Source organism: Pneumocystis carinii (assembly GCF_001477545.1).
Source record: "Pneumocystis carinii B80 chromosome Unknown supercont1.3, whole genome shotgun sequence".
NCBI classification, from domain to species: domain Eukaryota; kingdom Fungi; phylum Ascomycota; class Pneumocystomycetes; order Pneumocystales; family Pneumocystaceae; genus Pneumocystis; species Pneumocystis carinii.
In genome coordinates, this window is record NW_017264715.1 from 461350 (window position 1) to 487475 (window position 26126).

General features: G+C 28.9%; 17 protein-coding genes across 17 annotated transcripts; 9 read left to right on the top strand and 8 right to left on the bottom strand.

Moving 5' to 3' along the window:
* Window positions 1-3: 3 nt before the first annotated feature.
* Window positions 4-348, bottom strand: T552_04088 (hypothetical protein; the record flags this gene model as incomplete). The annotated part of the gene is given in 5 exon segments (XM_018372139.1): window positions 4-56; window positions 90-98; window positions 145-166; window positions 178-258; window positions 295-348. The coding sequence occupies 5 exon segments, from the start codon at window positions 346-348 to the stop codon at window positions 4-6; spliced, it is 219 nt and encodes a 72-aa protein (XP_018227130.1).
* A 12-nt stretch (window positions 349-360) lies between these two features.
* Window positions 361-5981, bottom strand: T552_00812 (DNA-directed RNA polymerase II subunit rpb1). The gene is made up of 7 exons (XM_018369413.1): window positions 5846-5981; window positions 5768-5793; window positions 5611-5710; window positions 5417-5560; window positions 5136-5366; window positions 4779-5090; window positions 361-4732 (listed from the first exon to the last, which is right to left on the bottom strand). The coding sequence occupies exons 1-7, from the start codon at window positions 5933-5935 to the stop codon at window positions 404-406; spliced, it is 5232 nt and encodes a 1743-aa protein (XP_018227131.1). The 5' UTR covers window positions 5936-5981; the 3' UTR covers window positions 361-403.
* A 377-nt stretch (window positions 5982-6358) lies between these two features.
* T552_00813 (hypothetical protein) lies at window positions 6359-8817 on the top strand. The gene is made up of 9 exons (XM_018369414.1): window positions 6359-6407; window positions 6454-6508; window positions 6551-6701; window positions 6753-6893; window positions 6937-7198; window positions 7248-7482; window positions 7529-7632; window positions 7678-8105; window positions 8147-8817. Exons 1-8 carry the CDS (start codon window positions 6399-6401, stop codon window positions 8065-8067), a joined length of 1347 nt encoding a protein of 448 aa, XP_018227132.1. The 5' UTR covers window positions 6359-6398; the 3' UTR covers window positions 8068-8105; window positions 8147-8817.
* On the bottom strand, window positions 8105-9051 carry T552_00814 (hypothetical protein). The gene is made up of 5 exons (XM_018369415.1): window positions 8904-9051; window positions 8720-8854; window positions 8603-8671; window positions 8239-8557; window positions 8105-8193 (listed from the first exon to the last, which is right to left on the bottom strand). The coding sequence occupies exons 1-5, from the start codon at window positions 9003-9005 to the stop codon at window positions 8150-8152; spliced, it is 669 nt and encodes a 222-aa protein (XP_018227133.1). The 5' UTR covers window positions 9006-9051; the 3' UTR covers window positions 8105-8149.
* A 1600-nt stretch (window positions 9052-10651) lies between these two features.
* On the top strand, window positions 10652-12496 carry T552_00815 (lysine-tRNA ligase; the record flags this gene model as incomplete). Its single annotated transcript, XM_018369416.1, has 4 exons — window positions 10652-10999; window positions 11046-11207; window positions 11257-11679; window positions 11727-12496. Exons 1-4 carry the CDS (start codon window positions 10696-10698, stop codon window positions 12494-12496), a joined length of 1659 nt encoding a protein of 552 aa, XP_018227134.1. The 5' UTR covers window positions 10652-10695.
* A 275-nt stretch (window positions 12497-12771) lies between these two features.
* On the top strand, window positions 12772-15156 carry T552_04089 (hypothetical protein; the record flags this gene model as incomplete). The annotated part of the gene is made up of 11 exons (XM_018372140.1): window positions 12772-12829; window positions 12882-13009; window positions 13054-13212; window positions 13263-13311; window positions 13357-13413; window positions 13466-13747; window positions 13846-14021; window positions 14065-14190; window positions 14236-14375; window positions 14422-14661; window positions 14709-15156. 11 exons carry the CDS (start codon window positions 12772-12774, stop codon window positions 15154-15156), a joined length of 1863 nt encoding a protein of 620 aa, XP_018227135.1.
* Window positions 15157-15298: 142 nt separating this feature from the next.
* T552_00818 (hypothetical protein) lies at window positions 15299-15781 on the top strand. Its single transcript, XM_018369417.1, has 3 exons — window positions 15299-15457; window positions 15504-15633; window positions 15678-15781. Exons 1-3 carry the CDS (start codon window positions 15345-15347, stop codon window positions 15735-15737), a joined length of 303 nt encoding a protein of 100 aa, XP_018227136.1. The 5' UTR covers window positions 15299-15344; the 3' UTR covers window positions 15738-15781.
* A 287-nt stretch (window positions 15782-16068) lies between these two features.
* On the top strand, window positions 16069-16620 carry T552_00819 (60S ribosomal protein L37). The gene is made up of 4 exons (XM_018369418.1): window positions 16069-16116; window positions 16200-16329; window positions 16393-16488; window positions 16541-16620. Exons 1-4 carry the CDS (start codon window positions 16108-16110, stop codon window positions 16579-16581), a joined length of 276 nt encoding a protein of 91 aa, XP_018227137.1. The 5' UTR covers window positions 16069-16107; the 3' UTR covers window positions 16582-16620.
* A 124-nt stretch (window positions 16621-16744) lies between these two features.
* On the bottom strand, window positions 16745-17029 carry T552_00820 (hypothetical protein; the record flags this gene model as incomplete). The annotated part of the gene is made up of 3 exons (XM_018369419.1): window positions 16745-16773; window positions 16823-16938; window positions 16986-17029. 3 exons carry the CDS (start codon window positions 17027-17029, stop codon window positions 16745-16747), a joined length of 189 nt encoding a protein of 62 aa, XP_018227138.1.
* Window positions 17030-17453: 424 nt separating this feature from the next.
* On the top strand, window positions 17454-18224 carry T552_00821 (hypothetical protein). The gene is made up of 4 exons (XM_018369420.1): window positions 17454-17573; window positions 17632-17674; window positions 17733-17810; window positions 17852-18224. The coding sequence occupies exons 1-4, from the start codon at window positions 17500-17502 to the stop codon at window positions 18176-18178; spliced, it is 522 nt and encodes a 173-aa protein (XP_018227139.1). The 5' UTR covers window positions 17454-17499; the 3' UTR covers window positions 18179-18224.
* Window positions 18225-18401: 177 nt separating this feature from the next.
* On the bottom strand, window positions 18402-19513 carry T552_00822 (hypothetical protein; the record flags this gene model as incomplete). Its single annotated transcript, XM_018369421.1, has 6 exons — window positions 18402-18537; window positions 18583-18752; window positions 18798-18893; window positions 18936-19016; window positions 19204-19389; window positions 19442-19513. 6 exons carry the CDS (start codon window positions 19511-19513, stop codon window positions 18402-18404), a joined length of 741 nt encoding a protein of 246 aa, XP_018227140.1.
* Window positions 19514-19597: 84 nt separating this feature from the next.
* Window positions 19598-20644, top strand: T552_00823 (hypothetical protein). The gene is made up of 5 exons (XM_018369422.1): window positions 19598-19652; window positions 19695-19793; window positions 19839-20068; window positions 20114-20235; window positions 20331-20644. The coding sequence occupies exons 1-5, from the start codon at window positions 19634-19636 to the stop codon at window positions 20605-20607; spliced, it is 747 nt and encodes a 248-aa protein (XP_018227141.1). The 5' UTR covers window positions 19598-19633; the 3' UTR covers window positions 20608-20644.
* Window positions 20645-20666: 22 nt separating this feature from the next.
* T552_00824 (hypothetical protein) lies at window positions 20667-21103 on the bottom strand. The gene is made up of 3 exons (XM_018369423.1): window positions 21001-21103; window positions 20756-20953; window positions 20667-20711 (listed from the first exon to the last, which is right to left on the bottom strand). The coding sequence occupies exons 1-3, from the start codon at window positions 21055-21057 to the stop codon at window positions 20682-20684; spliced, it is 285 nt and encodes a 94-aa protein (XP_018227142.1). The 5' UTR covers window positions 21058-21103; the 3' UTR covers window positions 20667-20681.
* Window positions 21104-21542: 439 nt separating this feature from the next.
* Window positions 21543-23026, top strand: T552_00825 (hypothetical protein). Its single transcript, XM_018369424.1, has one exon. It carries the CDS (start codon window positions 21589-21591, stop codon window positions 22978-22980), a length of 1392 nt encoding a protein of 463 aa, XP_018227143.1. The 5' UTR covers window positions 21543-21588; the 3' UTR covers window positions 22981-23026.
* A 531-nt stretch (window positions 23027-23557) lies between these two features.
* On the bottom strand, window positions 23558-23948 carry T552_00826 (hypothetical protein). The gene has a single exon (XM_018369425.1). It carries the CDS (start codon window positions 23900-23902, stop codon window positions 23600-23602), a length of 303 nt encoding a protein of 100 aa, XP_018227144.1. The 5' UTR covers window positions 23903-23948; the 3' UTR covers window positions 23558-23599.
* Window positions 23949-24195: 247 nt separating this feature from the next.
* Window positions 24196-25061, top strand: T552_00827 (hypothetical protein). The gene is made up of 4 exons (XM_018369426.1): window positions 24196-24440; window positions 24492-24605; window positions 24650-24910; window positions 24957-25061. The coding sequence occupies exons 1-4, from the start codon at window positions 24242-24244 to the stop codon at window positions 25013-25015; spliced, it is 633 nt and encodes a 210-aa protein (XP_018227145.1). The 5' UTR covers window positions 24196-24241; the 3' UTR covers window positions 25016-25061.
* T552_00828 (hypothetical protein) lies at window positions 25048-26010 on the bottom strand. Its single transcript, XM_018369427.1, has 4 exons — window positions 25860-26010; window positions 25755-25812; window positions 25281-25708; window positions 25048-25234 (listed from the first exon to the last, which is right to left on the bottom strand). The coding sequence occupies exons 1-4, from the start codon at window positions 25962-25964 to the stop codon at window positions 25094-25096; spliced, it is 732 nt and encodes a 243-aa protein (XP_018227146.1). The 5' UTR covers window positions 25965-26010; the 3' UTR covers window positions 25048-25093.
* Window positions 26011-26126: the final 116 nt, after the last annotated feature.

Consider the following 26126-nt stretch of genomic DNA (forward strand, 5'->3'; position numbering starts at 1 on the left):
TATTTATACTAATAAAAGACCATCTGCTCTTTTCACAAAAATTCCTGTTTCTTGGCCTATTTTTCACTTATTTTTTCCGGAAAAAAAACCATCTCCTCCTTACCTATTAATCTATACAATTAATCCCTTTTTATCGCCTTAAACTCCACAATTTATAGAGATAATTCTGCAAAAAACTTTTTCTAATATTTTTAACGTTAGCTTATTCGACCACATACCAAAATACTGGTTGCCTAGCAACTTATACCAATCAACAACCTATAAAAAAGTGCAAATATATTTAATAAAAAATACAAAAATGTTCATTAGTTTTTTCCTGTATTGTTTTTTTTGTGTAGATATATCCATAAAATATAAAAATATGTTTAAAATTTGCCTTGAAATAAATTCTATGACCCAAAAATCATTTAGTATGTCTTGGAGAAGTAGGAGAATAAGCCGGTGAAGCCGGAGAGAACTTTGGAGATGTAGGAGAATAGGCCGGAGATGTCGGAGAATAAGCTGGTGAAGTTGGAGAGTAACTCGGAGAAGTCGGTGAATAACTTGGAGAAGTCGGTGAATACGCTGGTGATGTTGGAGAATAACTTGGAGATGTTGGAGAATAGCTCGGTGATGTAGGAGAATAACTCGGTGACGTAGGAGAATAAGCTGGAGATGTAGGTGAATAAGCCGGTGACGTAGGTGAGTACGCCGGTGAAGTCGGTGAATAGGCCGGAGAAGTAGGAGAATAAGCAGGAGATGTAGGTGAGTAAGCAGGAGATGTTGGTGAGTAAGCTGGTGATGTTGGAGAATAAGCTGGAGATGTTGGAGAATAAGCAGGTGAAGTCGGTGAATAAGCCGGTGAAGTCGGTGAATAAGCAGGACTAATAGGTGAACACATTGGAGAAGTTGGTGAAAAATTTGGAGACATTCTAAGAATCTGTGGACTAGTTGGTGAAAATACAGAAGTTGGTAAATAATTTGGAGAAACAGGTGATGTTCCTGAGAATGGAGAGAAAGGTTGATAACCAGGTGATTGTAAAGTAGCGCCGTATGGAGATACACCAAATCCTCCGCCATATTCAGTGAATCCACCAGGAGTTTCAGAACCAGATTGAACAAGTGGTGAAAATGCAGCGCCATCTGATGAACCAATATAGCCACTATCTGAAACAGGTGATCGAGAATCATATGGAGTAGCTTGATCTTCCTGCAAAAGTGTTTTTCCTAAAGCAGCAGAAGATATACCTCTAAACATTTGACGATCTACAACGACTTCATTAAGCATGTCTTCATCCAACATCACATCAAATTCTCCTGTCCCTAGAGGAGCTAGTTGTCCTAACATAATATTTTCCGAAATACCACGACAATCATCCATTTCACCAACAGCAGCAGCTTCCATTAGAATTTCAACTGTTTCTTCAAAAGAACATCTCATCAAAACACCGGTCTCAGCACGATTAATACCATGACGTGTTATAGCCATTAAATGACCACGTGATGTCATTGTATCTGCAAGTAAGGAAAGATGACGATAATTAACATATGAACCATCAAATTCGATAACATTTCGCAATTCTTTTAATAATGCTGCTCTTGTAGCTTCAATTCCTAAAACTTGAAGAATTTCCACAAATGAGTTTGAATAAGTACGTCGAGGATCAACATTTTCGACTGCCATAACTTTTGCTAAATTTATTCCATCTGTTTCTAAAACCCATTCCTCTCCTCTTGCAAATTCACCATTTTCTTTTTGATAAACTGTTTTATGTTCCATCATAAATACTCTAGAAATGTTTGGAACCCCTCGCAAACTAATAGATTCTAACATATGACTTTCAATTCTTTTTAGTAACATATCTTCTTCAACTAAATTATCATCATCATCAAATGATTTTTCATCATCTTTTATCACACGACATCTTATAACCAATTTATCTGCATTATCTTCACTCCATATAACAAATAAATCTTTATGAAAACTTTCTGTAATTTTTGCAGCAACATCACTCATACTTAATTTCTTATCAAGCATTTTAGCACGGTCTAATTCTAAACGAAGAAGCCATGCTGATTGGCGATGAAGATTAGCTTCAACATCTTCATCAGGAATAGCAAAAAAAGCTTCTACAAAGGCACGATCTTCTTCTATAACTGTTTGTTGAGGATCTGGATCATAAAATATTTCTGTAACAGAGGTTACTGTTCTTAAAGTTGTATGTTCAATAGCAGTTTGTACTTGTTTCGCTGACTCCATATCCCTAGATACTTCTGGTATCAAATATACTGTTAATGAAGGGGTTTTTATAGTTTTTGCAACATTTAAAATTTCTTTTAAGCGAGGAACCCCAAGAGTAATACTCTTTGATGAAACCCCTGCATAATGAAAAGTATTCAGTGTCATTTGTGTAGCGGGCTCTCCAATAGATTGTGCTGCTAATGTTCCAACCATTTCTCCTGGATTGGCAATAGAATGCGCAAAACGAGTTTCAATTTCACCTAATACCCATTCAAAAGCAATTTTATTAAGACGATATTCTTCAATAACTCGTCGAGATGCAAGTCGTGATCTAAGAAGAATTTGAAATAAAAGTGTAGCGTTTTCTTGTGCCTCTTTTGTAAATTTATCATTTCCGCGAACAATTGTAAGTTTTTTAATTGTTTCATTTACTCCAAGAATAATATCTCTTGGATTTAAATCACTAGCTTTTCTTTTATCAATATGAAAAATTTGTTGAGCATTTCGTATAATTCTTTGAATATTAACAGGTAGGGGTCTTCTTCCATCGCCATCTTTAAATATAAAATTACGCAATAATTCCCGATCTTCACATAATTGATTATACTCTTGATCTAAAAGATTCTGAATAGCCATATCTCCTTCAATTTCATTTCCTGTTTCCAAATATTGAGGAGAAATAGTTTTTTTAGGGTCCATAACATCTACACGATAACGTCTATCGAATTCTTCATTAGAGAGTCTTAAAGAATCCAGATTTTGATATTCAACAGATATGCCATCTAAACCATCTTCCCCATATACCAACTGAATAATATCACCTAGAGAATTTCTAACAGTACCGTCATATTTTACCATGACATCTTCAAGAGCCTTAACGAGACGTCTTTGGATATATCCTGTTTCTGCAGTTTTAACAGCAGTATCAATTAATCCTTCACGACCTGCCATAGCATGAAAGAAAAATTCTTGAGGTGTTAACCCTCTAAGATACGAATTTTCAATAAATCCACCTGATTCTGGACTGTAATCATCCTTAGTGAAATGCGGCAAAGTCCTGTGTTTAAATCCATAGGGGATACGTTTCCCTTCTACTATTTGTTGTCCTACACATGCGGACATTTGAGATATATTAATGAATGATCCTTTGGATCCTGCTGTTACCATTTGTTTTACATTATTCGATTCTTTAAGACTCATTTCTGCAGAACGCCCTGCAGTATCACGAGCTTGGTTAAGTGCTCTAGAAACTTTGCTTTCAAATGATTCACGTAAAGTCATACCTGGCTCTACTTGAAGTCTATTTTGTTGTGCATCAAGAATAATTTCTTGAACTTTAGCTTTTGCTTCTGCAATTGTATTTGTTATATCTCTCATAGTATCTGCGTCTGCAATAGTATCACCAATACCAATACTGAAACCATTATGTAATAACCAATAATTTACAACCATTTGAATACCATTAAAAAACATACGACATACTTCCGGGCCTTTTTCTCTCATAATAGTATGTACAAGACCTCCTTGTGATGCCCCTACCGTTTTTTTATCTACAATTCCATATATAATTTCTCCGTCTTCCAACATCATACCCTTGTCATCAGGAGTCATAGGTGTTTGCTTCTCATCATCTCTAATGAGATTTATCCCTTTAGGAATAACCATACTAAGAATCTGTTTTCCAGTCCATAAAGGTTTGGGTTTAATGATTGCAGGAGTAGGCATATTTCCATCCCATTCAGGAACCCATAGAAGAATGTTCATAACTTGATCTCTAGACAAAAAATTATCCCGTCTAGTAAGTTTTCTAACACCCGCTAATGTATCTTGTACAATACCCATTACAGGCTTGTTTGATTGAGGAGAAACAATTTGTTTAGGAACCATACATATTTCAATAATTTCTGCTCGAGTTTCTTCTGATTGAGGAACGTGAAGATTCATTTCATCTCCATCAAAATCCGCATTATATGGTGGTGTAACAGATAAATTAATACGAAACGTTGAATAAGGCATAACTCTAACACGATGACCCATCATAGACATTTTATGCAGTGAAGGCTGCCTATTAAAAATAACCACATCTCCATCTGTAATATGCCTTTCCACTCTCCATCCATATTGTAATGGAATATCACCTGCCCTTTTATGATATCGTAAATCAATTCTTTCTCCTGTATCGCGAATAATATACTTTGCACCAGGATGTTCATTAGGTCCATTTCGTACAAGTTCTTGAAGTTTATGAATATTATATGGAGTTACTGTCTCAGGGTATGTAAGAATACGAGCAATGCTTCTTGGAACGCCAAGCTCATCAAGAGATAAGTTTGGATCGCCTGTAATTACCGTTCGTGCAGAAAAATCAACACGTTTTCCCATTAAATTCCCTCTTAATCTCCCTTCTTTTCCTTTAAGACGAGCACGTATAGATTTTAATGGGCGTCCTGTTTTTTGAAGAGCTTGTGGTTGACCTGCTATATCATTATCCATGTATGTTGCAACATGAAACTATTTAAGGTGAATCAATGGCAAACAAACAAATAAATAAATATACTTGAAGTAATTGCTCATATTCGCTCACAATATGAGCTGGTGCTCCTTCTTGTTCATATCGTCGTACATTTGCATTTGCTTTAATAATATCCGAAAGCTTATGAGTCAAATCATCTTCACCACGATTACTTCCATCAACAGAAATACTAGGACGGACTGATGGTGGTGGAACTGGAAGAACTGTAATAATCATCCAATCAGGGCGTGCATATTCCTCATTCAAACCCATCTTCTCCAAATCAACACTAGAGATGTGTTTAAATACAGTATATACTTCTAGAGGTGTTAATAGTCTACGATCAGGCAAATCACTCTTTATAGTATTTAAATCTAAGTTTTATTATGAAAATATGGTTACCTCTGAATCCTTCGATTTTTTATATGTAGCCCACAATTTAAGCCCATCTTTTCGTATAATAGGTTGCGGATTACCGCATCCTCCATGTCCAATAATAGTTTTAGCCCCATAATCATCATTAATCGGCGGATCAATTTCACATATCATTTTTGTTTTACAAACATTCCAAACTGCAATTAAACGTGACTTGGGATCTCGATATCTTTGAGATTCTATAAATTTAGGATTACTCTGCATAAAATATAAGATGGTTTCTTTTTTAATATTTTCTTAAAGCATGCCTCATCTGCTTTTAATTTTCCGCAATTTAAACACACGCATTCCAATATCTTCTTTATCTTTACAAGAAATCCAATATGAAATACTGGTTTAGCAAGTTCTATATGTCCAAAATGGCCCGGACATTCTGCCATACTTTCTCCACACTAAAAAAACATTTTAAAACATAAAAAAATGCATATTTGCTCTCGTTTACTGTCTGGCATCTAAAATTACGGTCAATCGTCCCTAATCTTGGGTCCAAAAGCCCTCCAATACGCGGACGATGGCCTGATTCATCCATAGTTTCTGGATACCTTTTCTCCGTCAATATTTATCATAAAAACCTCGTTTTTTTTTTAAAAAAAACGTACTCTATCTTAGCTACACTCATTGCTCTCTATAAAAACTTGTTAGCTACTAATTTAGGCTTTTTTTGGGGCTTTTTTTACGATTTCTTCTGGACTCAAAATTCCAAATTGTACCTCCTCAACCTGCCGTAAAACCGCAGATGAAGGTGTAAGAGCAATATCGCCGCTCATTTTTTGACCTTCGTCAAGAAGATCTCCCTTATTTATCTGCTTCTTCTCCTACCACCTCCTTTACTAATCTAACGCACTTTATGACCCCTCATGGAGGTTATTTAACGATGTTTTTTATTATATAAAAAAAATCAGAACGTCCAAAAAGTTTAATTTGCCTAAAAGAGGTATTAATAAGTGAAAATAAGTAGATTTTCTGAATATTTGATAGGGAAATAGGGTAATTGAGTTTTTTCCGGGATTTTTTTTGATGAAATTTGATGGAATACGGGTATTTTTTGAAAGTAGTTAATATAAGGGGATTTTAAAGCGCCTGATGATGATTTTTAGCTATAATCTATTGATATATATGAGTCGAGAGGAGATCTATTGCTTTAATATATTTTTTTTCATTAATTTTCGTTTATTTTTTGAGAAAATATAGTGATTTTTTTTTTTTGAAATTTTATACATAATATAAGAGATGAATTTGGTAAAATAGGCCTTTAGGACTTTTTTTCTTCTTAGGAATTATGTAGGAACTTTTAAGTCCTTTTTCTCAGGAATATCCGGAAAATTTGACATCTTCATTATGTAAATTTCTTTTTAAACAGGAAGAAACGCTAATTTTATAAGCATATGGGCATGCTATGTTGATTCGTTTTGATAAGAAAGGAGATCATTTGGCAGCAGGACTTTTTGATGGAGTTATTATTATATGGGACCTTTTAACAAATGGGGTTTCAAGGATATTAAAAGGACATACTAGACCTATTCAATCCGTCTGGTAATTATTTATTTATATATTTTTTTTAATAGATTAATTTGTTTGAGATAGTTGGTCTATAGAAAATCGTTATTTGTTATCGGCAGCTCGTGATTGGAGATGTGTTTTATGGGATCTTAAAGATGGATCTCGTGTGAAAATGATTCGTTTTAATGCGCCTATTTGGGGGGCGGAACTACATCCTTTTGATAGGTTTTTATTTATTTTATTATTTCTTTTATTTTGATCTTAAAAGAGAAATCTTTGTTGCATCTCTCCTTGAAGACGTCCCTATTCTTACTAATATATCGGGGGGTGGAATTCAAAAATATGTTCTTCCAACTGCCCCTAAAAGGCCTTTGAAAGAAGGTACAGAAGAAGGTGAAATTGACGAGAAAGTTATATCACAAGATACAAAACAATTTACACTTGTTTGTACATTTGATAGTACAGGAAAATATATTTATAGTGGTACTACGAAGGGATGGCTTAATATTATATCAAGTACATCTTTAGAAGTAAGTGTTAAGATATGTTATTTTTGAAATTTTATAAATTTATATTAAGATCCTATATTCTTTTCGATTAACTAATTCCAATATTAAACAAATACGTTTGAGTCCTACTGGAAAAACACTTGCCATAAATTCAACTGATAGAATTATTCGAACACTTCCTATTTTTGATAATCCTGAAAATTTAAATGATGATTCAATTGAAGTAGAACATAAATTTCAAGATGTTATTAATAGATTTCAGTGGAATGCATGTGCATTTAGTTCTTCTGGAGAATATGTTATGGGTAATTAATTTATTTAGATCTTTCTTTTTAAAAATATATTTTTTAGCATCTACATATCGTTCTGCTCATGTTATTTATATATGGGATAGGAATACAGGATCTCTTGTAAAGATTTTAGAAGGTCCTAAAGAAGAATTCATTGATATTGATGTATTGTTTCATATTTTTTTGAAAAAAAAGCTTATTTCTAAATAGTGGCATCCTGTTTTCCCATTTATTGCAGCAGCTGGTTTAGAAACTGGAACAATTTATATTTGGTCTATTCCACGAACAGAAGGCTGGTCAGCTTTTGCTCCTGATTTTACTGAATTAGAAGAAAACATTTTATATGAAGAACGAGAAGATGAATTTGATATAGTTCCAGAAGAAACTAAAAAAAGTAAAATTGAAGAAGATGTTGATGTAGATATAATAACTATCGACAACATCCAATATACAGAAGGATCTTTTCACACAGAAGGGTTTCTTCTGCCTGTATTATTTAACAGTGATTATACAAGTTCATCTGAAACAGATCAGGAAAAAAAATATATAAAAAAACCTGAAAATTCAAAAAATGATATAAAAAGAAAAAGAGACGAATAAGAAATTGAAAAAAAACACTGCGTATTATATATTAAACAGTAAAGGTTAAACATTTTTTATAATTATTAATTAATTATAGATATTATTTATTTTTAACTTTATCTCTTAACGAATTATAATGTGCGCCTAATCATAGCTTAATTTCATTCAGATCATAGACAATTCTAATACCTAGTGCGTACATATGTTGGTAATAACTTAACTTGATTGTATTTTTATTTTGCGAAAATGATGTTTCTCCATCCGGATCGAAATTAATTTTCAATGGCAATCCTTTCATCTGTATTAATTCTACATTTACTTTATATGCCCGTGCCAGTGCGATAATTTCTACTTCTCCTCCCCACATCGCTGTATGTTCGATATCATTACAATATGATTCTACATCCCTTATTTCCCCCGTTTCATCGTTAAAAAGAAACGGGATAAAACTCTGTTCATGTTCCCGAATATAAGATGCTGCTACTGTACGAAGTTGAAGATAATCTATCTAATAAAAATATTAAAAAATATTAAAATAAAAACATGATATCACATGAATATCATGTCGAACAGCAAGTTGGTCAGAGAATGCCCTATATAGACAATGTCCGTCAGGAATAATCTGATCATTTTAAGCCCTTAAAACTATTAAAATTATAAAGTTTATTACATCTTTTTCTTCAAATGACATTTTTTCAATAATTGAAGAAATAATATCTTTTTCAAATTTTCTCATATCAATAGATGATTCTTCATCAAGAGATGCTTCATTCTTTATTCTTTCTAATTCTTTTTTTTTCTTTTCCTATCAATATTATTGATATTATAAAAAAAAATATATAAAAAAGTCGGACTTGTCTAATTTTCTGTCTGTTTTTTCGAGTCATATGAGATTCTGTTGTATTTATATAAAGATTTGCTAGTTTATTTGAAGTTAAACATTCTATTTGATTCATAATTTTTGAAAAATCATTTATTGTTAATAAAACGATCAATTTCCTGTTAAGAGCCTTTAATAATATATAATTCTTAGTAAAGAATTAATATGTTGTGTATTAAAGTCTTAAAAGAAAAAACATTATGAAATTCTTAAAGATTCTCTAATTCAGTCGTCTTAATTTAGGGTTAACCATAAATTCTTTATAATCATGTAATGAAAGATATAGAAAACCCATATTATCTGTATTATTTAAAATTGAAAAATCCTTTTGAAATATTTGATATTTTGTAAATTAAAATTGTAATTCTTGTAAATGTTTTTGAAATTATAATTGCTTTATTTAATCAATAATATTTTTATTTTAGTTTTCTAAATATTATTGAAAAATCTTTTTGATAACACATTTTTACTGAATTAAATATGAGAATACTTATTTCCTTGTTATAATCTTTAAAATTATTTCAAAAAAAATATTTTTCTATAAAAAATGTTATTATCAATATTCATTTCTTCTATTTCCATGGAATTATAATATATTTTAATCATTCCTTTCTCTTTATATGTATCCTTTTCCTGTTCTTGAATATTTCCCATTTTTTGATGTATATATTTTTAATACTCTTCTAATGACTCTTTTAAAATATTTCATTTTTTACAATTTTAACATGATTTTTTGACTTATTAATGACCATTTAATAGTTTTCTGATGATATTGATGAATTTATCATTATCTGAAAAAGAAATATCTCTTTCATATATATATTCAATACAAAAACACTTGTTTTTAAGGTCAAATTTCCAAAAAAAAACAAGTTATAAATAAATATAATCAATAAGAAATTCTTCAAGTTTCTCTATAATTTAAAAGATCTTCATATATAAATATATCAGAATACATCAATTTCAATCAATTTTAATAAAAAAAAAATTAAGGTATCAAATATGTTTTAGAATTCTTTAAAAATCATATCAATAATTATTTCTTCAATTTATATACATAATTTTCTAAATAATATAATAATAATCGTTTTATTTCTTAAATCATTAATTTTTTCTGGTTTTTTCAAAAATTCTTTTTCGTCTTGATAAAATATACGAAAAATATAATAAAATATCTAAAAAATATCTAAATAACCCTTTTTTCAATCATTTTCAGTCATTTTTTTTCAACTTTCAAATACTCAAAATTTTAAACAATTCTTAAAAAAAATATATAAAGTTTCAAGGACATTCTAAATACTTTTATTACATCTTTTCTCATCAACAAATAGGCTTTCTTAAGAAAATATCCCAGAAATAAAGATATCTTCATTCATTGACGTTGCAACACTCTGTTGCTATGGTAATTGTTTCCGTGGAAACCTCTATAAACCTTACTGCAGTCAAAGGTTATGAAATAAAATCTTTAAAAATTAAGAGAATTTTATATGAAAAAACGCATGTTTAGTTAACATTTATTCTATAAAATTGATTTATAGATTATTTATTTGTTTTTTTTAAAAGGTTAGTTGACAGAAAAAAATCAACTATTGGATCCAGTAAAACTTGATGAAAAAAAAAGTATTGTCAGTTGAATAAATGAGATAAAACTAGAAGTTTAAATCAATGAAATTAAGATAATCTTCTCTCTGATGTTTTTGGGACATTTTTTTGAAATTTAAAAAGAGCGTTAATGAATGGTAAATGGTTAATTTATAAGCAGGTCTATGTTGAATTTTTTATACAAAAAAAATTTAAGAGAAGCTTTTTTTACGGATAAATATAGTTTTAAAAGATGGTTATTATTATATAATTATGTATTTTTTGCACGAACTCTTTCTATTACTAGAAAACAAGGAAATAAAGGAATAGAGGATCGTCTAAACAATTTTTATGACAAGGAAATAGAGCCTTATCCACGTATACAATATGACGAAAAGTATATTGAAATTTGTAGCGCAATTGATACATGGAAAGACAAATTAAAAAATGGAGAACGTGTTTTAAATGGAAAAGAAGTAACTATAAGGGGTTTTGTTATTTATTTATATAACAATATCTCTTATATAGTATTTAGGACGAATTTTTTCTATTAGAGAAGCATCTTCAAAGCTTTTTTTTTATGATATATATGCTTTTGGAGCAAAAATTCAGTCAGTTTGTTCACTTCGAACTTATAAGGATGATGCAAGTGTTTTTTTAAAGATAAATAAGAATTTGCGTAGAGGAGATATAGTTGGTTTGTAGACATTTGATTTATTTAGTTTTTAGAATTAAAAAAATGATAGAAATGACAGGTATTTTGGGGAAAACAAATCTTGGTGAATTTTCGATATTTACATCAAAAATACAATTACTTGCTCCTTGTCTTCATTCATTACCAACAAAAACTAAAAATGTTGAAAAACATTTTAAAAATAGGCCTGTGGATTTTTTAATACATTCTGAAATATCTAATTCTATAATCTTGCGTTCTAAAATATTAACATATATTCGTAAGTTTCTATTGAATAGAAATTTTTTGGAAGTTGAAACACCTATTTTAAGTGGATCAACTGGAGGTGCTAATGCTCGGCCATTTTATACACATGCAAATTCTCTAGATGGAAAAAGAATCCTTCTTAGAATTGCACCAGAATTATGGCTTAAGAAATTAGTCATAGGTGGCTTTGATAAAGTCTTTGAAATTGGAAAATGTTTTAGAAATGAAGGTTGATAAAATTTTTAATACAAAAAATAAAATTAAAAAATAGATTAGGTCTGGATTCAAGTCATAATCCTGAATTTACAATTTGTGAATTTTATCAAACATATATATCTTTAAATGATCTAATAGAAATAACTAAATCCTTATTATCTGGTTTAATCAATGAATTGATCAATAACAATCTTCTTAAAGGCAACATTCTTTCTCTTGCAAATAATAACTTTTTTAATACTTACAAAATATTGGACTTCATTCCTTCTCTTGAAAATCGTCTAGGTATCAATCTTCCTAATTTAGATCTTCCATCTGCTGTTGATCAACTTCTCAATATTGCTAATCAAAAAAATATTTCTCTTTCAAAACCATACACTGTTAATCGCATTTTGGATCAATTTTCTACACAACTTTTAGTATCACAATGCAATCATCCAACATTTATCATTCATCATCCTCAAATTATGTCTCCATTATCAAAATCTTCTACAAGAAATAATCAAAAGATTGCTTACAGAGGAGAATTATATATTCTTAAAAAAGAAATTTGTAATTTTTATGAAGAAGAAAACGCTCCATTACAACAATATTCAAAATTCCTTCGTCAACAACAGGATCGTGATCATCTTGGCGATTCTGAAATTCAATTATTAGATTCTACTTATATTAACGCTTTAGAATGGGCTTTACCTCCTACCGGAGGTTGTGGTATTGGTATTGATCGACTTTGTATGCTTTTTTCTAATCAAAAACAAATTAATCCTATCTTAACTTTTGGAAATCTTAAATCAACTTGTTCTACTTCTACTTCTACTTCTACTCTTTAACTACAATCATTCAAAATACTCTTTCTCACATATTTCTAATCATCAATTCTTTCTTTTTCTCTTATTTCATCTCTTCTTATACTATTATTTACTATCATTTCTTACAAAAAATTTTTCTATTCTAAAATATCTACTCCATCCTCTATTATAAACTATAATCTTACTGTTCATCTACATCTTTAACTATGTTCTTGTATTTTTTTCCTTTAATATATTCTTATCATATTTAATTGTTGACGTCGTCCCTCAACCTCACTGGTTTTATCTCTGGGTTTATGAAGCAGATAAAATGCAATACGTTGGAAGAGCCTTTGGAACCATGTCCAGGACATGGTCTTCTATTAATCCAGTAAGTATTTGCCATATAATATTGATATTAAATAAGGAAAACAGGCGACCCTTTCAGGAGCAATAGATGTTATAGTTATTGAGCAGGCAAATGGGGATCTTGCATGTTCACCCTTTCATGTACGATTTGGAAAGTTTTCTATGCTTCGTCCTTCAGATAAGAAGGTATTTTTTAAGGGGATTTAAGGGGAATTATTGAGAGGTTTCAGGTAACTTTTAGAGTGAATAATGAGATTGTCCATTATTCAATGAAATTGGGAGATGAAGGGGATGCATTCTTTGTTTTTAGCACGGAAAGTGAAGTTCCAGAGGAGTTAAAGACGTCACCGGTTATTTCACCGTCTAGTAGTCCACAATCAAGTGAGGAGGTAAATTGATAGGGAATATAATGAAGTAGTTTATAAGATGTTTTTTCTAGCAAAGTCTTCAAGAACCAGATGAATTTGATTTAGGAGAGCAGAATAATCGTTAGTTATATGTATAAAAGTTTTTTTTTTTTGATAGGTTAAAAGGGATATCTAAGGAAGGAATTCTTGCACGACTTGAGGATTTAAGTTGTAATAATACAGGTAAAGTGAATGAAATGATTAGATAATGATAATATGTTATCAGGAGATATAGGACAAACGAATCTTTCACGTTTAGGTCATGAAGCATGGGATACAATATCTATCGATACATCATCAAATTTAGCTGCAGATACCCCTAAAGGACATTTGTTATCATCGGATGTTTCGGATTCAACGTCTCAGAAGACGAATCATGAATTACTTTCAGACATGAATATTTCTCAATCTTCAATTGATTTGGAGGAAGCACGTCTTAGTGCTATTAGACGTGCGTCTGAGCTTAGTAAAAGACTTTTGACTAGGGATATTCCTACACATATTACGGACAATGGGGGTATGTAATTTTTTTTTTGATTCTGGATAAAAATGACGAGTTAATTGATGTTATATTGGATATGCGTGGTTATAAATCATCGGACGAAGCAGAACAAGAAGCAGAAGCAATTGTTCGACGTATTCTTTCTGAATTAGATATCAATCCAGCAGAATTAGAACATCTTATTTCTTCTGATTCATATGGAAATATCTGGATTTATGCAAGTGAAGATTCAAAAGAGGATGCAATAAATAGAAGATCTTTGTCAACAAGTACTGATATATTTTCTAATGTAATGCTTTAAAAATTTAATGATATACATTAATTGTTAATAGAATAATCTTAATGATCTATCCAAGATTTCTTTGGAATCGGTGCCTAATTTAGAATCTGAAATTAAATCGCCTACTGATAGTACAACTACACATGTAAAAACACTTCGTCTTACTTCAGAACAATTGGTACATTTTATTTTTATTTTTATTTTTAACTAAATTATTTTATAGAAATCACTTAATCTTCAATTGGGAAGAAATTCTATTTCGTTTAGCGTTAACAAAGGAAAAGCGACTGTCTCGGCGAACCTTTATTTCTGGAAACATAATGTATCAGTCGTTATTTCTGATATTGATGGGACAATTACAAAGTAGGCTAATATTTTGTTTGATACAATTTATGTTTATTTTATCTAGATCAGATACACTTGGTCATGTATTAACAATTATTGGCAAAGATTGGACACATCCGGGTGTTGCAAAACTGTATTCTGATATTTATAATAATGGTTTTAATATATTATACCTTACAAGTCGTTCTGTAGGACAGGCAGATTCTACTCGAGATTATCTTAAAAAAATCGAACAAAATAGGCATAAATTACCTTTAGGCCCTGTTATTCTTTCACCGGACAGAACTATGGCTGCTTTGCGAAGGTAAGTGATTTATTTATTTTTCTTTCCTTCTTATTTACTCCCTTAAGAGAAATGATCTTTAGAAAACCAGAAGTTTTTAAAATATCTTGTTTAAGAGATTTACATAATGTTTTTGGAAAAGATTCAAATCCATTTTATGCAGGATTTGGAAATAGAATAACAGATGCTTTATCTTATCAATCAGTTGGCATTCCTCCTACACGAATTTTTACTATTAATTCTTATGGAGAAGTTTATATGAAATTCTTAGAATTTGCAGGTTATAGAAGCAATTATATTTCTATGAACGATCTTGTAGATCACTTTTTTCCACCACAAAGCGCTTCTTTATTTCAAATTAAACATCTAGAATTTATCGACACTTTATTTTGGCGCAATCCACTTCCTAATATTTACGATTCTGATGATGCAATAGAAACAACCCCTGATGATCCAAACCCTGATGATGATTTAGATGTATATTTTGACGAACATTATGTTCATATCGATATATGAATTTTTTATTGTCAATTTCTTTTTTATACAGCAATCTTATATTTAGCTCTTGCAACTTTTATATATAAACCAGCTCTTATTATTTCTTTCTTATGGCATTATATTTTTATTATTATAGGCTTTATCTTTATCGCCTATCTAGGTGGATCTAAAAGTTTGGTCGGTTTTAACGATTTTAACTATTCAAAATGCTGTTTTTTGGTTTTGGCCAAAATTCTAGCGCTACAAAACAAACTGTTGATCAACAAAAGGTTTCTGCTGCTAAGAATGAATTGGATATGGTGACTGATTTATTTACAAGGTAAAAAAACCTCGTATATATATATATTACGCCTTATACAAAATAGATTAGTTGATGTATGTCATCAAAAATGTATTCCTTCTATTTATACAGATGGTGAATTAAATAAGGGCGAATCTGTTTGTATTGATCGATGCGTTTATAAGTTTTTTGAAGTTAATACAAAGATTAGTGAAGTATACAAATCGATCTTTTTAAATTCATTATTTAAATAAAACAGCATATGCAGACTTTAAGTCAGCATGCAAACCCTTCTATGAGACATGCTTTTACTAAATAATTTCCATAATATAGCTTAAATAAAAACTAATCATTTATATAAAGCTGTATTAAATATATATTCAGGAATCGAACATATACACTTTGCATATGATATAATAAAACATATAAAATATTCATAATCTAAACATGTATTATGTAATATAGGATTTAATATTTATTATTATTTTTATAAAACTTTTATATAAATTTTAAATATTTATATATTATATAAACATACATACATATATAAATATATTTATATATATATTTCTACTCTCTTACAATAAATATAACCTTAAGTACCTTCCATTTATATTTCTTTAGTACTTAACTAATTTTAAGACGTAATATTTACAGTCACAAAAATTTTCATCGGACGATAAAAAACTATGACAAAAGTAAGTCTATAATTTCATTTCTTTTTATTCTTATTCAATTATATCTATTCTATTAATCTTTTTTTTTACTAATTATATTATAGGGAACTTCATCTTTTGGTAAACGACATATAAAAACACATACACAATGTCGACGCTGTGGTCGTCGATCTTTTCATATTCAAAAATCAAAATGTTCATCTTGCGGTTATCCTGCAAGTAAAACACGCAGATGTAAGATTATATTAAATATATTAATAAATATATTTAATAGATCAATATATTAATATATATTAGATAATTGGTCATTTAAAGCCATTCGAAGAAAAACAACAGGAACTGGACGTATGAGACATTTAAAACATGTATATCAACGGTATAAAAATGGATTTCGTAATATTTATATAAAATAATATATAATATATATATTAATGAATTTATATAGGTACAGGGGAGACTCCACGTAAAGCACGTTTAGAGTCGTAAATTGTAAAGAAAATGAATAAATCTATGTTGATGTATTATATGTTGATGTATTATTATATGTTGATGTATTATTATATACGATATAAATTATTTTCTAATATTACTATATAGTATATAGTATAGTATATATATTACTATACTATATATTACTATATATACATGATTAATGTGAACTTTTTGGACCATAACGTGCTATAAAAAGATGAATTTTGAAATAAAAAATAAAATAAGAGGTAAATACCTCTTGGATTTCTTGGATCATTTATATATGGTTCGGATTGCATCATCGTATCGGCTATTCGATAAACAGCATAAAATACAAGACCTCCAGCTATAAAAAAAGGCATTAATGGTTGACTAAAAAATTTTAGATATTTTGTATAATTTTTTTAAGAATAATTTACTTAAAAGGTGTTGGATATTTTTTTAATCCAAAATAATTGAACATTTTTATATGTAATGAATTAGAAAAGAGGGTTTTTTTTTCTTAATGAATGGAAGAGGGTTAAACCCTAATTAAAAATGATTATTAAAGATAAAAAAATGTTAAATATATGTATAAAATTGATAAGTTTTTAAAAGAAATAAAAGGAAGAAAAAGTAAAGAAAAGAAAGGTGTTTATTTTATTTAAATGGTATTTTAAAATTAGATTTAAATATAAATAAAGGGTTAGGGTTGAGTCGGAGCTAGGGTTGGGTTGGAGTTAGGGTCAAGTTATTAGGGTTAAGTTATTAGGGTTGAATAGGTTGGTCTTGATGGTTAGAGGTAAGTTGTTCAGTAAAATGTTTAGGGTTAGGGTTAGGATCGACAGTTTAGAGTTACTGCTTATGGGTTAGGGTTCAGTGTTTAGGGCTAGTGCTAAGGGTTAGGGTTAAATAATATTTTCTACGATTTTCCTCTTTATAATATATTAAGAAATGTCTTCTTCACGTATTCAAAGTCGTCAAAGAACAACAAGTTCTATTGCACCATTAAATGATTATTTAAATAGGTAAATAATTATATTTATTGCTTCATTATATATATATATAATTGCTAATATTTTATAGTCTTGAAGGATGTGTTTCTTCATTAAATGCATGCAATTATCGAGTAAAATATCAGTTTTATTTTAGGAATATTAATCTAATATAATTTCTTTATTTAATAGATGGATCTTTTATTATCGACACTTAATACGGGTATTAATGATTTCCCTCGTATACAAACCGTTTTGGCAAATAAACGCGTAAGTTTTTACGCGTTTAGGATGTATCTGATGTAATATAGCATTTTGAGGTGGTTTCAGAAACAGATATTCAAGAAGCACAACGATCTTTAGAACATGAGGTTTATCCTCAAATATTAGAGCTTTTAGAACGTGCAGAAGCGGGAATTACAAAATTAGAACGTCGAGAAAAAACGTTACAAGGAAAATCAGAATTACAAGAAGTTAGGTTACAGCAAAAACCATCAAAACCTCGAAATACATTAAATAATGCATCAGAACAACTCTCAAAAGCGAATGAATTACATGCATTACAAGTAAAAAAAGAAAGACTTTTATATAGTCTTAATAGATTATCACTTATTCAAGGGAACAAGGGACAGGGTTAGGGTTGAGTAGGGTTACGTTAGGGTTACGTTAGGTTGAGTTAGGGTCGGGTTAGGGTTGTCTAGTGGTGCATAGGGTTAGGGTTAATATTAAGATGATGGTATATACTTTCTTTAGGATTTATTATGAGTAAAATATCAAGATTATGAGGATCTATTAATATTTATATTTTCTTGGAGAATATCAATATTTAATTTTAAATGATTAACTTCGTATTCAATAGCTTTATTTTTTTTTAGCAATGAAAAGATGAAATATAATAGGATTACCAGTTAGATGATCTGTAATGACAGAAAGGGCGGGATCTCTGCTTTTGAGATGAATTTCATCAATAATTTGCATTAATTGTTCATTCAGAATACTAAAAATAATCTTAGAAGTATTTAATAAAGAGAAAAAAAAATACATAGATTTAGGATTTGTTGTTTTCCAACCACCAAAACTGAGTAATCGTGATAAGAAAGGAAATCGTTGTGTAAAATTATGTTCTCCTAAAAGATATATATGTGTTGCAATTGAAGTGTAATCGATACAAATGTTAATCATAATGTTGGAAGGTAATGGAGGGTCAAAATCCTATAATTAAGTTATTACATACTATTTAAGATAAAAATGGTATACATTGCTTTTAAGTGAATAAACTAAATCATTTATTGGTTCATTTGGATAAAAAATTTGCTGAGCGGATTGAATATGAAGATACAATTGATTAATAATCTATTTATATGTTAAAATTATAAAATCAAAATTTTATAATACTTTTTGGATAGAATCTGCATCTGTTGTTTCTGTTTGAAGGATTATTTGACTTTGATAAATTATATCATTAAGATGTGATAACTATTTATTTATTAATTTGATTTTTTTTTTTTATTTACTTATATATATACAAGTTAACTTACTTGTTCTAATAAAATAGTATTTTTTATATAAAATTGATTTGTTTTGATATTGTTTTTAAAAAATATTTGAAATTTCTATTTAAAACAATATTATTCTTTAGTTTTTAAAATTATTGTCTTAATACGCCTTTTATAAGCGATATTCCTCTTCTTGTTAGAAATCCTTTAACTGTTTCACTTTGTATCGAAGATAAAACAAGTGTTAAACTTTTTTCATCTGAAAGTGCTTCCATACATAAATTTAAATATTTATCTATTTTTTTAAAGATTTCTGGTACTATGGTTGATATAAACCATTCTAATTCAATTTTCTATATTATATATATAAATTTTAATAAATTGTAAAAAGGTCCAATAATTAACTGTTAATAAAAAATTATTATCTTTACTTATTTCTTCATAATTATTTGATGCAACTCGTGTATTTCCTGACATTTTTTTAATTTATACTTAATTTATTACTTGTAGAATAAACGTCTTAACGAATTAATATATATAAATACTTCTTAAGATAAAAGAAAGATTTTTTATAAAAAGACTTTAAAATAATTTCCTATGGTTTTATATTTAAAACGTATATATTTACTTTATTTTTTTATGTAATAAATGAATTAAGCACCTTTATATGAGGGACATATATGGTTACCATGTTATACACGTTTTTTACTTGGTTTAAGTGCATCATCAGCATTACTTATGAATCTTCGTAGAGCAGGTTATATTTTTTATTTTTAAAGATTATATTTACTTTTTATGATAGATTTATTGAGTATTGTAGGAGAATTAACGGCATTTCCTTATTTTTTACAGCAATTACATAAGAAAATGTTAATGAATTCTACAGGACGACGTATATTATTTGAACGTCCAAGAATGACTTTAATTACTTTAAATCCTAAGTTTCTTCATACTTTACCCGATAATACATTAGGTAAAATATATATTAAATGGATGGATACATATAAATTTATACCGGGTTTACGTTCTTCTGTAAGATACTAAAAAATGGATTTTTTATCTTTAATTTAGGTAAAGGTACGCTATATTAATCATGAAGAATGGGCTTATGTTATGCAACGTTATCGAGAATCGCATGATTTTTATCATATATTAATGGGTTTACCAGCAAGTGTAGAAGGGGAGATTCTTTTAAAATGGTAAGAAATATATATAAAAAAAAATCAAATATAAGAAATATATTTTTAAAAATTAAATAATATAAAATAAAATAATAGAAACTTATAAGAAATAGGTTTGAATGGGCTAATATGGGACTTCCAATTGCAATATTAAGTGCGATTTTTGGGTCATTTTCTTTATTTTTTAAAAAAAAATGTAAAAATATATCATATCCATTAATAAAATGGGCAATTCAAAATGGACAACAAGCACATGAATCAATGATAAATATATATTGGGAAAAAGAATTAAAAACGGATATAAATATTTTAAGGAAAAGAATAGGTATTATTCCGTATGATTTAAGAAATAGTAAATCAAATCAAATCAATTCAATTCAATTCAAATAAAATAAATTGAAGTTATAATATAAAATTGAAATTATAATATAAAAATCATATTTTATATTATAATTGGTATGTCTTTACTCTTCATCGAATGCTTGACGATTAAACTGATAAAGTTTTAGTATATGATTTTTTAAAGAAAGAAAAATACAATAATTTTCGGTTCAGTTTTTTCATCTTTCAATTGATTTAAAAGTGAAATCAAATACGACTCTGAAACTTTTTGTTGAAGTAAACCTTCTTGTGCTTTACGAAGTAAGATATTTTCGACATCACGTGCTCGATCTGAATGAACTAATGCAATACGTGTTAATCTATCTCTTGCAGCAGGTTCCATTAACCGAGATAACTGTTTTTATAGATCTGTTAGAAGCAAAATAAGGAGAAATAACATACAATAGCATAGCGGGAAGATTGATCATCAGATGAAGATTCTTGAGCAGAAGAATGCATTGAAAATCAATAAATTAAAGCAAAATAAGTCAAGTTTATAGGTAAAATAATAAATATAAGAATGATATAAAGAATATACGTTATATATGCGCAATGTATGCGTAATGTATGCGCAGTATATGCGTTCTTTTATTTTTTCTAATAATCTTTTCGGAGCCGGCTTTTAGGCTTAAAAAAATCTTTAAGACTAAAATGGTAGAAATGATCAATTGAATCTGTCTTTTTTAAGAGAAACCGATGTTAATGAGTTGAATTATGCTTAAATATTTATTATACTTTATAGAAAGGACATAAATTATAACTGTAGAGTAAAGGTCGGAGTATTATAGTTTAAGGGCAGCGCATATACAACGCATACAACACGCATATAACACGCATACACTTACATATAAGCTTTATATAAGCCGTATATAAGCTGTATATAGTTTATATACAGTTTTCATACAGTTTGCATATACTACAGATATTGCACATACAGTGCACATCTATTGCATATATATAAAAGAATACATAAAACTACATATATTTTTGATGGAGGAAGAGGGTTCACCTATTTTTGTTGAAAATCATTTAAATAAAGAGCTTTCTATCCTTAACAGCAAGTTAGTTGCATCAATTGAAAAACAAGCAAGCTTAGAAGACAATATTCATTGGACTTACCATGAATTGATGCTTGCTAAGGAAAGAATTCGTGAACTAGAAGCATCTCAAAAGGATTATATGAATCGGATGGAACAGGCATTATTAGAAAAACAAGAAGTTGAAAAAGAAATACAACAATTAATGGCACGTTTAATGGAAGAAAAGCAACAGAGGGGTAAAGCAGAAATATATAAACATACTGTTGAAAAAGAATTGGAAGATTTAACAAAAACTCTTTTTGAAGAGGCAAATAGAATGGTTTCATCGGCACATCGAGATAGAGATCGATTAGAAAAATATAATGAACATCTTCAGGCAAAGCTTAAAGATACAGAGGGATTATTACATTATCATGAAAAACAGCTTGCAGAATTAAAGGATGCAATGCAACATATGTCGAATGAAGAAGGGGCATCGGTACCTTCTACGCCTAAAAAAAGTGAAAATAGAATAAGTATAGGGAAAAATAATGAATTGATACGAGAGATAGAAGAAGAGGAAAAGCAAGAATCTTCGATATGTTCAACGGGTTTATTTATTCGTAGAGATATTCCTGTTTTTCAGGAATTTATGAATTTTCTTCAAGGACTTCGTTCATGGAAAAATCAGACATCTGATACACAAGGAGTAAATATGACACTAACGTCAGGAACGTTGCTGAATTCAGTTTCATCACTAGATTTTCCAATGTATCATGGATTAAATGGGTCATCAAATACATTACAAACGTTAACTACATCATCATCATCATCATCCTCATTTTTTCAATTAAATAATTTAGGGTCTTCTAATTCTTTTAAAGATTCAAAATTTATTAAGCGATGTATTTATGAAGATATTGAGCCAACTCTACGATTAGATAATTCTCCGACTTTATCATGGCTTGCACGACGAACTGTACTTTCTTCTATTTTAGATGGACATCTTGTAATCGAACCTGTTTCTTCTAAGTCTTTTGATTTACCTTCTTTGTGCTCTTTATGTGGTAATAATTGTTATGATGAGAAAGATGCACGGATTCATCAGTTTCGTACTTCTGAATCTCAGAATCACCTTAAATCCTATCCTTTATGTTCATATTGTTTACGACGATTAAGAAGTGTATGTAATTTTACTGGATTTCTTCGTCAACTCCGTGATGGATTATGGAAAATAGATGATGAAGATATTGAAATTAAAGCATGGGAAGAAGTTATCCGGCATCGAGAAGCTATGTTTTGGTTAAGAATAGGTGTTTCTGATCAAATGGAATCCATTCAAAATAAAACTGATTTTTTATAATATCTTATGTTATAAACAGGGAAATACATTCACTTTATAGATTAATGATTCATATTATTTCTAATAGCTCTATGAGGATTAATTATATTCATCTTCGTTTTAAAAATAATCGAAGTTAATCTATACATCAATCAATCATATTTGCTTTTTTAAATGATTTTGATATGATACATTTAGCTCTCTATATATTGGAATATGCATGATCTCAAAGTCTATTTGCTTATATTTCTTAAACAAATATTCTTATTCTTAAAGATTTAATTCATTTTTTGATAGATTTTGATTTTAAAAAAGATATTACTAATACTTTTCTTTTTAAAAGGATTTTGGGTCAAATACTAATTCGGTTCATACATCAAAAGACTTGTTTGTTTCTTTTTCACTCCTCTTCATCTAACATCTTATAGGTTCTGTCTTTTTTATTCCATATTTCAGCCATTGCGTAGATGTTTTATATTACTCGTTTAAAAAATATCTTTACATACTTTTCAATTTATATACAACAACTTTAGCTCTTTCTTTATTAAATCTTATTGCATCTAAATCTTGGATAATCTTTCTAACACTAAATATTATACAATAAACTGCTTAGATTATTCATTTTATATTCTTTTTCTTTCTAACTTTCTATCTCTGGCTTTTGTTCTTTATTTTCTTCTGATCTTATTCTTTCTCCTAAATGGGATGCTGCTGCTGCTGATGATGATGCTTCTTCTTCTTCTTCTAATGTTTTAAAGGTTTCTGATCCTTCATTCTCTTTAACTGGAACCCAACAAAGAGTTTTAAAACTATTATTATGCCCTTTTCCTTCCTTAAAATTTTGATGAAGTACCCATTCTTGCCTCCATTTCTGCGGGATAATATCAAGCTCTGTATTTCCCGGCATAAACCGGCCCTTTTCTGCCCGCGCACGAGCTGCCATATTTTTTTATTAATTATTCTCTTGATTCGCTATAAATTATATCTTGTTTAGATAATTCATAAAATACATCCCTCATATATTTTAAATAAATTGATTATTAAATACATCTATATTTAAGCATATTTTGTACAAATATTATCTTAAAAAAATACATAAAAAATACAAGTATTATAAACAAAATTATAACCTTTATTTGTCTTTTCTTACTATTTTTACTTAATATTTTAAGTCAATTTTAACTTAAACACATTTAAGTTAATCTATTAAGAGAGACTAAATCTCGTATGATTTGAACGTCAGAAAAACGAGATAAGAAATATTTAATAAAAATAGAGTGAAATGGAGTCAAAAATACAAGGAAATGAAAAGGATTTAAGGTCTTTAATTGATAATTTAAAGGAGAGAATTTTTTGCCTAGAAAATAATATTTTTAATAATGAATTAAATAATATATCAGGACATGTATCAAAACTTTCAGTATTAGATAAGGCGAAATTCTATATAACTCTGTGCTATGCAATGAATTCGTTGATTTTTAGTTAGTTTTGGAGTGAAAAAGGTGTAATTTTATTTTAATTGGGGGTTTTAGTGATTTTAAAACTCAATCAAGTTGATCTTAAAAATCATGGAGTAATGAAAGAGTTAAAAAGAGTTGAGGAATATGTATTAAAGATTAAGGAGATAGAAATGTCAAATTCTGAGAGTAATTTATACATTTTTTAGAAAAGCAAGATTCTGATGGATAAGGAACCATGGTATTAAATAAGCAAGCAGCAAGGCGTATTATAGCGCATGATCTTTCAGAAAATGTAAAAAACAATAATAAGAAAGAATCTATAGATAATGAGGATCATTTGAATTCAAATGTATCATGTCGAGGAAGGGTTCATATAAGATTTGAAGAATCAGATATAAATAAGTCAGAAACATTGGATACTAAAGAAATAAAGAATGAAAAAGGAATAGGAACAAGTGTGAGACATTTTGAAGAATCAATGGGATTTATGGGTATATATAATGAATTGGAAAATTAAGAATTCTTAAAGAAGAACAGGAAGTCATTCAAAAACTCAAAATAGGGCGTCTAAAAAGCAAAAAAAAAGTAAAATATGAGAATAATATGATATTTAATAGAATATTTTTGAATAAATAAGAATCAGAACGTATGGATCATAAATATAATGAATAGAATTACTTATCTATAATAAAATCGTAGTGTCCAGGACGATACAAAAGACATATTGTAATTGGATTTTCGTTTTCTACAGTAAACTCATATTTCTTAGCATGATCTGAATCACTTCTGTCGATATAATAAATATTAATGCAAACCTGATTGATTTAATTACAGAAAAATTAAAATGATTAACAAATATACTTGAAGTGCTTTGGATAAAGCATTGATCATCACATGATCCGCTTCTTTTCCAATGCATTCTATAGTATTTTGACAAAAAGTAAAAACATCAGCCACACTTGGGACATCTAGAAATGGTGCATATTTATGGGCGTTTTGTTTAATATAAGCACTTGTCAAAAAACGAAAATATACAACAATAGCATTGCTTTTCTCAGGAATATTCATAAGTGTAAGAAGTTCCTTCTCCTTGGCTTGATTATCTTGATTTTCGTCTGGTTTAAGAAGGCTTAGCGCTAATAACGTTTCTTCATATAAGTCTTCATATGATAATAATTCAAAACCGCTCTTTTGAAGTAGTTCTGTCGTCTTACTAAATTCAATTATATTTTTTTCAGAATCACTTGCTGTTTGATGCATTAATGTCCAAAGCCATCCAAAACATAAAGCTAATATATATATAGGTATAAAATAACTATTAACTTTTATAATCACCTCGATAAAAACAATCTCCATCTCGTTTTATACGATATAATGACATGTTTCCTAAGGCCTTTACAGCAATCAATCATTAATTATAACATGATATGGTCAATATACTTTTATTTTTTTATAAAAAGTCTCATTTTCTTTATATTCATTCAGCAATTCTTGGATAGAAATACAATTATGAACAAGTGGATCAGGGCTTTCTTTTACATCCATTGTTTTGTCTAATTTCTAAGTCTAACAGCTAAATAATTCATGAAATAGTTTATAATTCTGCGGCAAATCGATATAAAAGTATTTTAAAAGAAATATCAAGGTAAATAATGAGTTTTTATCTGGAAAAACATGTCTTTATATAGGTAAAAAGGTTATCTAATA

Bases quoted from the DNA above. Each gene is read 5' to 3' on its own strand.
- T552_00821 (XM_018369420.1), top strand. From the start codon at position 17,500: ATGTCTTCTTCACGTATTCAAAGTCGTCAAAGAACAACAAGTTCTATT. The intron at 17,574-17,631 runs GTAAATAATTAT...AATATTTTATAG, and splicing joins TTAAATGATTATTTAAATAG to TCTTGAAGGATGTGTTTCTT. The intron at 17,811-17,851 runs GTAAGTTTTTAC...GATGTAATATAG, and splicing joins CCGTTTTGGCAAATAAACGC to CATTTTGAGGTGGTTTCAGA.
- T552_00812 (XM_018369413.1), bottom strand. From the start codon at position 5,935: ATGAGCGGCGATATTGCTCTTACACCTTCATCTGCGGTTTTACGGCAG. The intron at 5,561-5,610 runs GTAAACGAGAGC...ATGTTTTTTTAG, and splicing joins GTAATTTTAGATGCCAGACA to TGTGGAGAAAGTATGGCAGA. The intron at 5,091-5,135 runs GTAACCATATTT...AATACTATAAAG, and splicing joins AAAAATCGAAGGATTCAGAG to AGTGATTTGCCTGATCGTAG.
- T552_00828 (XM_018369427.1), bottom strand. From the start codon at position 25,964: ATGGATGTAAAAGAAAGCCCTGATCCACTTGTTCATAATTGTATTTCT. The intron at 25,709-25,754 runs GTGATTATAAAA...TATATATATTAG, and splicing joins TGGAGATTGTTTTTATCGAG to CTTTATGTTTTGGATGGCTT. The intron at 25,235-25,280 runs GTATATTTGTTA...TAAATCAATCAG, and splicing joins CTTTATCCAAAGCACTTCAA to GTTTGCATTAATATTTATTA.
- T552_00826 (XM_018369425.1), bottom strand. From the start codon at position 23,902: ATGGCAGCTCGTGCGCGGGCAGAAAAGGGCCGGTTTATGCCGGGAAAT.
- T552_00823 (XM_018369422.1), top strand. The intron at 19,794-19,838 runs GTTATATTTTTT...TTTTTATGATAG, and splicing joins TATGAATCTTCGTAGAGCAG to ATTTATTGAGTATTGTAGGA. The intron at 20,236-20,330 runs GTAAGAAATATA...TATAAGAAATAG, and splicing joins GGGGAGATTCTTTTAAAATG to GTTTGAATGGGCTAATATGG.
- T552_00813 (XM_018369414.1), top strand. The intron at 7,483-7,528 runs GTAATTAATTTA...TATATTTTTTAG, and splicing joins TTCTGGAGAATATGTTATGG to CATCTACATATCGTTCTGCT. The intron at 7,633-7,677 runs GTATTGTTTCAT...ATTTCTAAATAG, and splicing joins AAGAATTCATTGATATTGAT to TGGCATCCTGTTTTCCCATT.
- T552_00818 (XM_018369417.1), top strand. From the start codon at position 15,345: ATGCTGTTTTTTGGTTTTGGCCAAAATTCTAGCGCTACAAAACAAACT. The intron at 15,458-15,503 runs GTAAAAAAACCT...TATACAAAATAG, and splicing joins GTGACTGATTTATTTACAAG to ATTAGTTGATGTATGTCATC. The intron at 15,634-15,677 runs GTATACAAATCG...TAAATAAAACAG, and splicing joins TTAATACAAAGATTAGTGAA to CATATGCAGACTTTAAGTCA.
- T552_00824 (XM_018369423.1), bottom strand. From the start codon at position 21,057: ATGCATTCTTCTGCTCAAGAATCTTCATCTGATGATCAATCTTCCCGC. The intron at 20,954-21,000 runs GTATGTTATTTC...CTATAAAAACAG, and splicing joins AATCTTCCCGCTATGCTATT to TTATCTCGGTTAATGGAACC. The intron at 20,712-20,755 runs GTATTTTTCTTT...AAACTTTATCAG, and splicing joins AAACTGAACCGAAAATTATT to TTTAATCGTCAAGCATTCGA.
- T552_00825 (XM_018369424.1), top strand. From the start codon at position 21,589: ATGGAGGAAGAGGGTTCACCTATTTTTGTTGAAAATCATTTAAATAAA.
- T552_00814 (XM_018369415.1), bottom strand. From the start codon at position 9,005: ATGAATCAAATAGAATGTTTAACTTCAAATAAACTAGCAAATCTTTAT. The intron at 8,558-8,602 runs GTGATATCATGT...TATTTTTATTAG, and splicing joins CTGTTCGACATGATATTCAT to ATAGATTATCTTCAACTTCG. The intron at 8,194-8,238 runs GTATTAGAATTG...AGCTATGATTAG, and splicing joins CCAACATATGTACGCACTAG to GCGCACATTATAATTCGTTA.
- T552_00827 (XM_018369426.1), top strand. From the start codon at position 24,242: ATGGAGTCAAAAATACAAGGAAATGAAAAGGATTTAAGGTCTTTAATT. The intron at 24,441-24,491 runs GTTAGTTTTGGA...TGGGGGTTTTAG, and splicing joins AATGAATTCGTTGATTTTTA to TGATTTTAAAACTCAATCAA. The intron at 24,911-24,956 runs GTATATATAATG...AAAGAAGAACAG, and splicing joins AGAATCAATGGGATTTATGG to GAAGTCATTCAAAAACTCAA.
- T552_00819 (XM_018369418.1), top strand. The intron at 16,330-16,392 runs GTAAGATTATAT...AATATATATTAG, and splicing joins TGCAAGTAAAACACGCAGAT to ATAATTGGTCATTTAAAGCC. The intron at 16,489-16,540 runs GTAATATTTATA...GAATTTATATAG, and splicing joins ACGGTATAAAAATGGATTTC to GTACAGGGGAGACTCCACGT.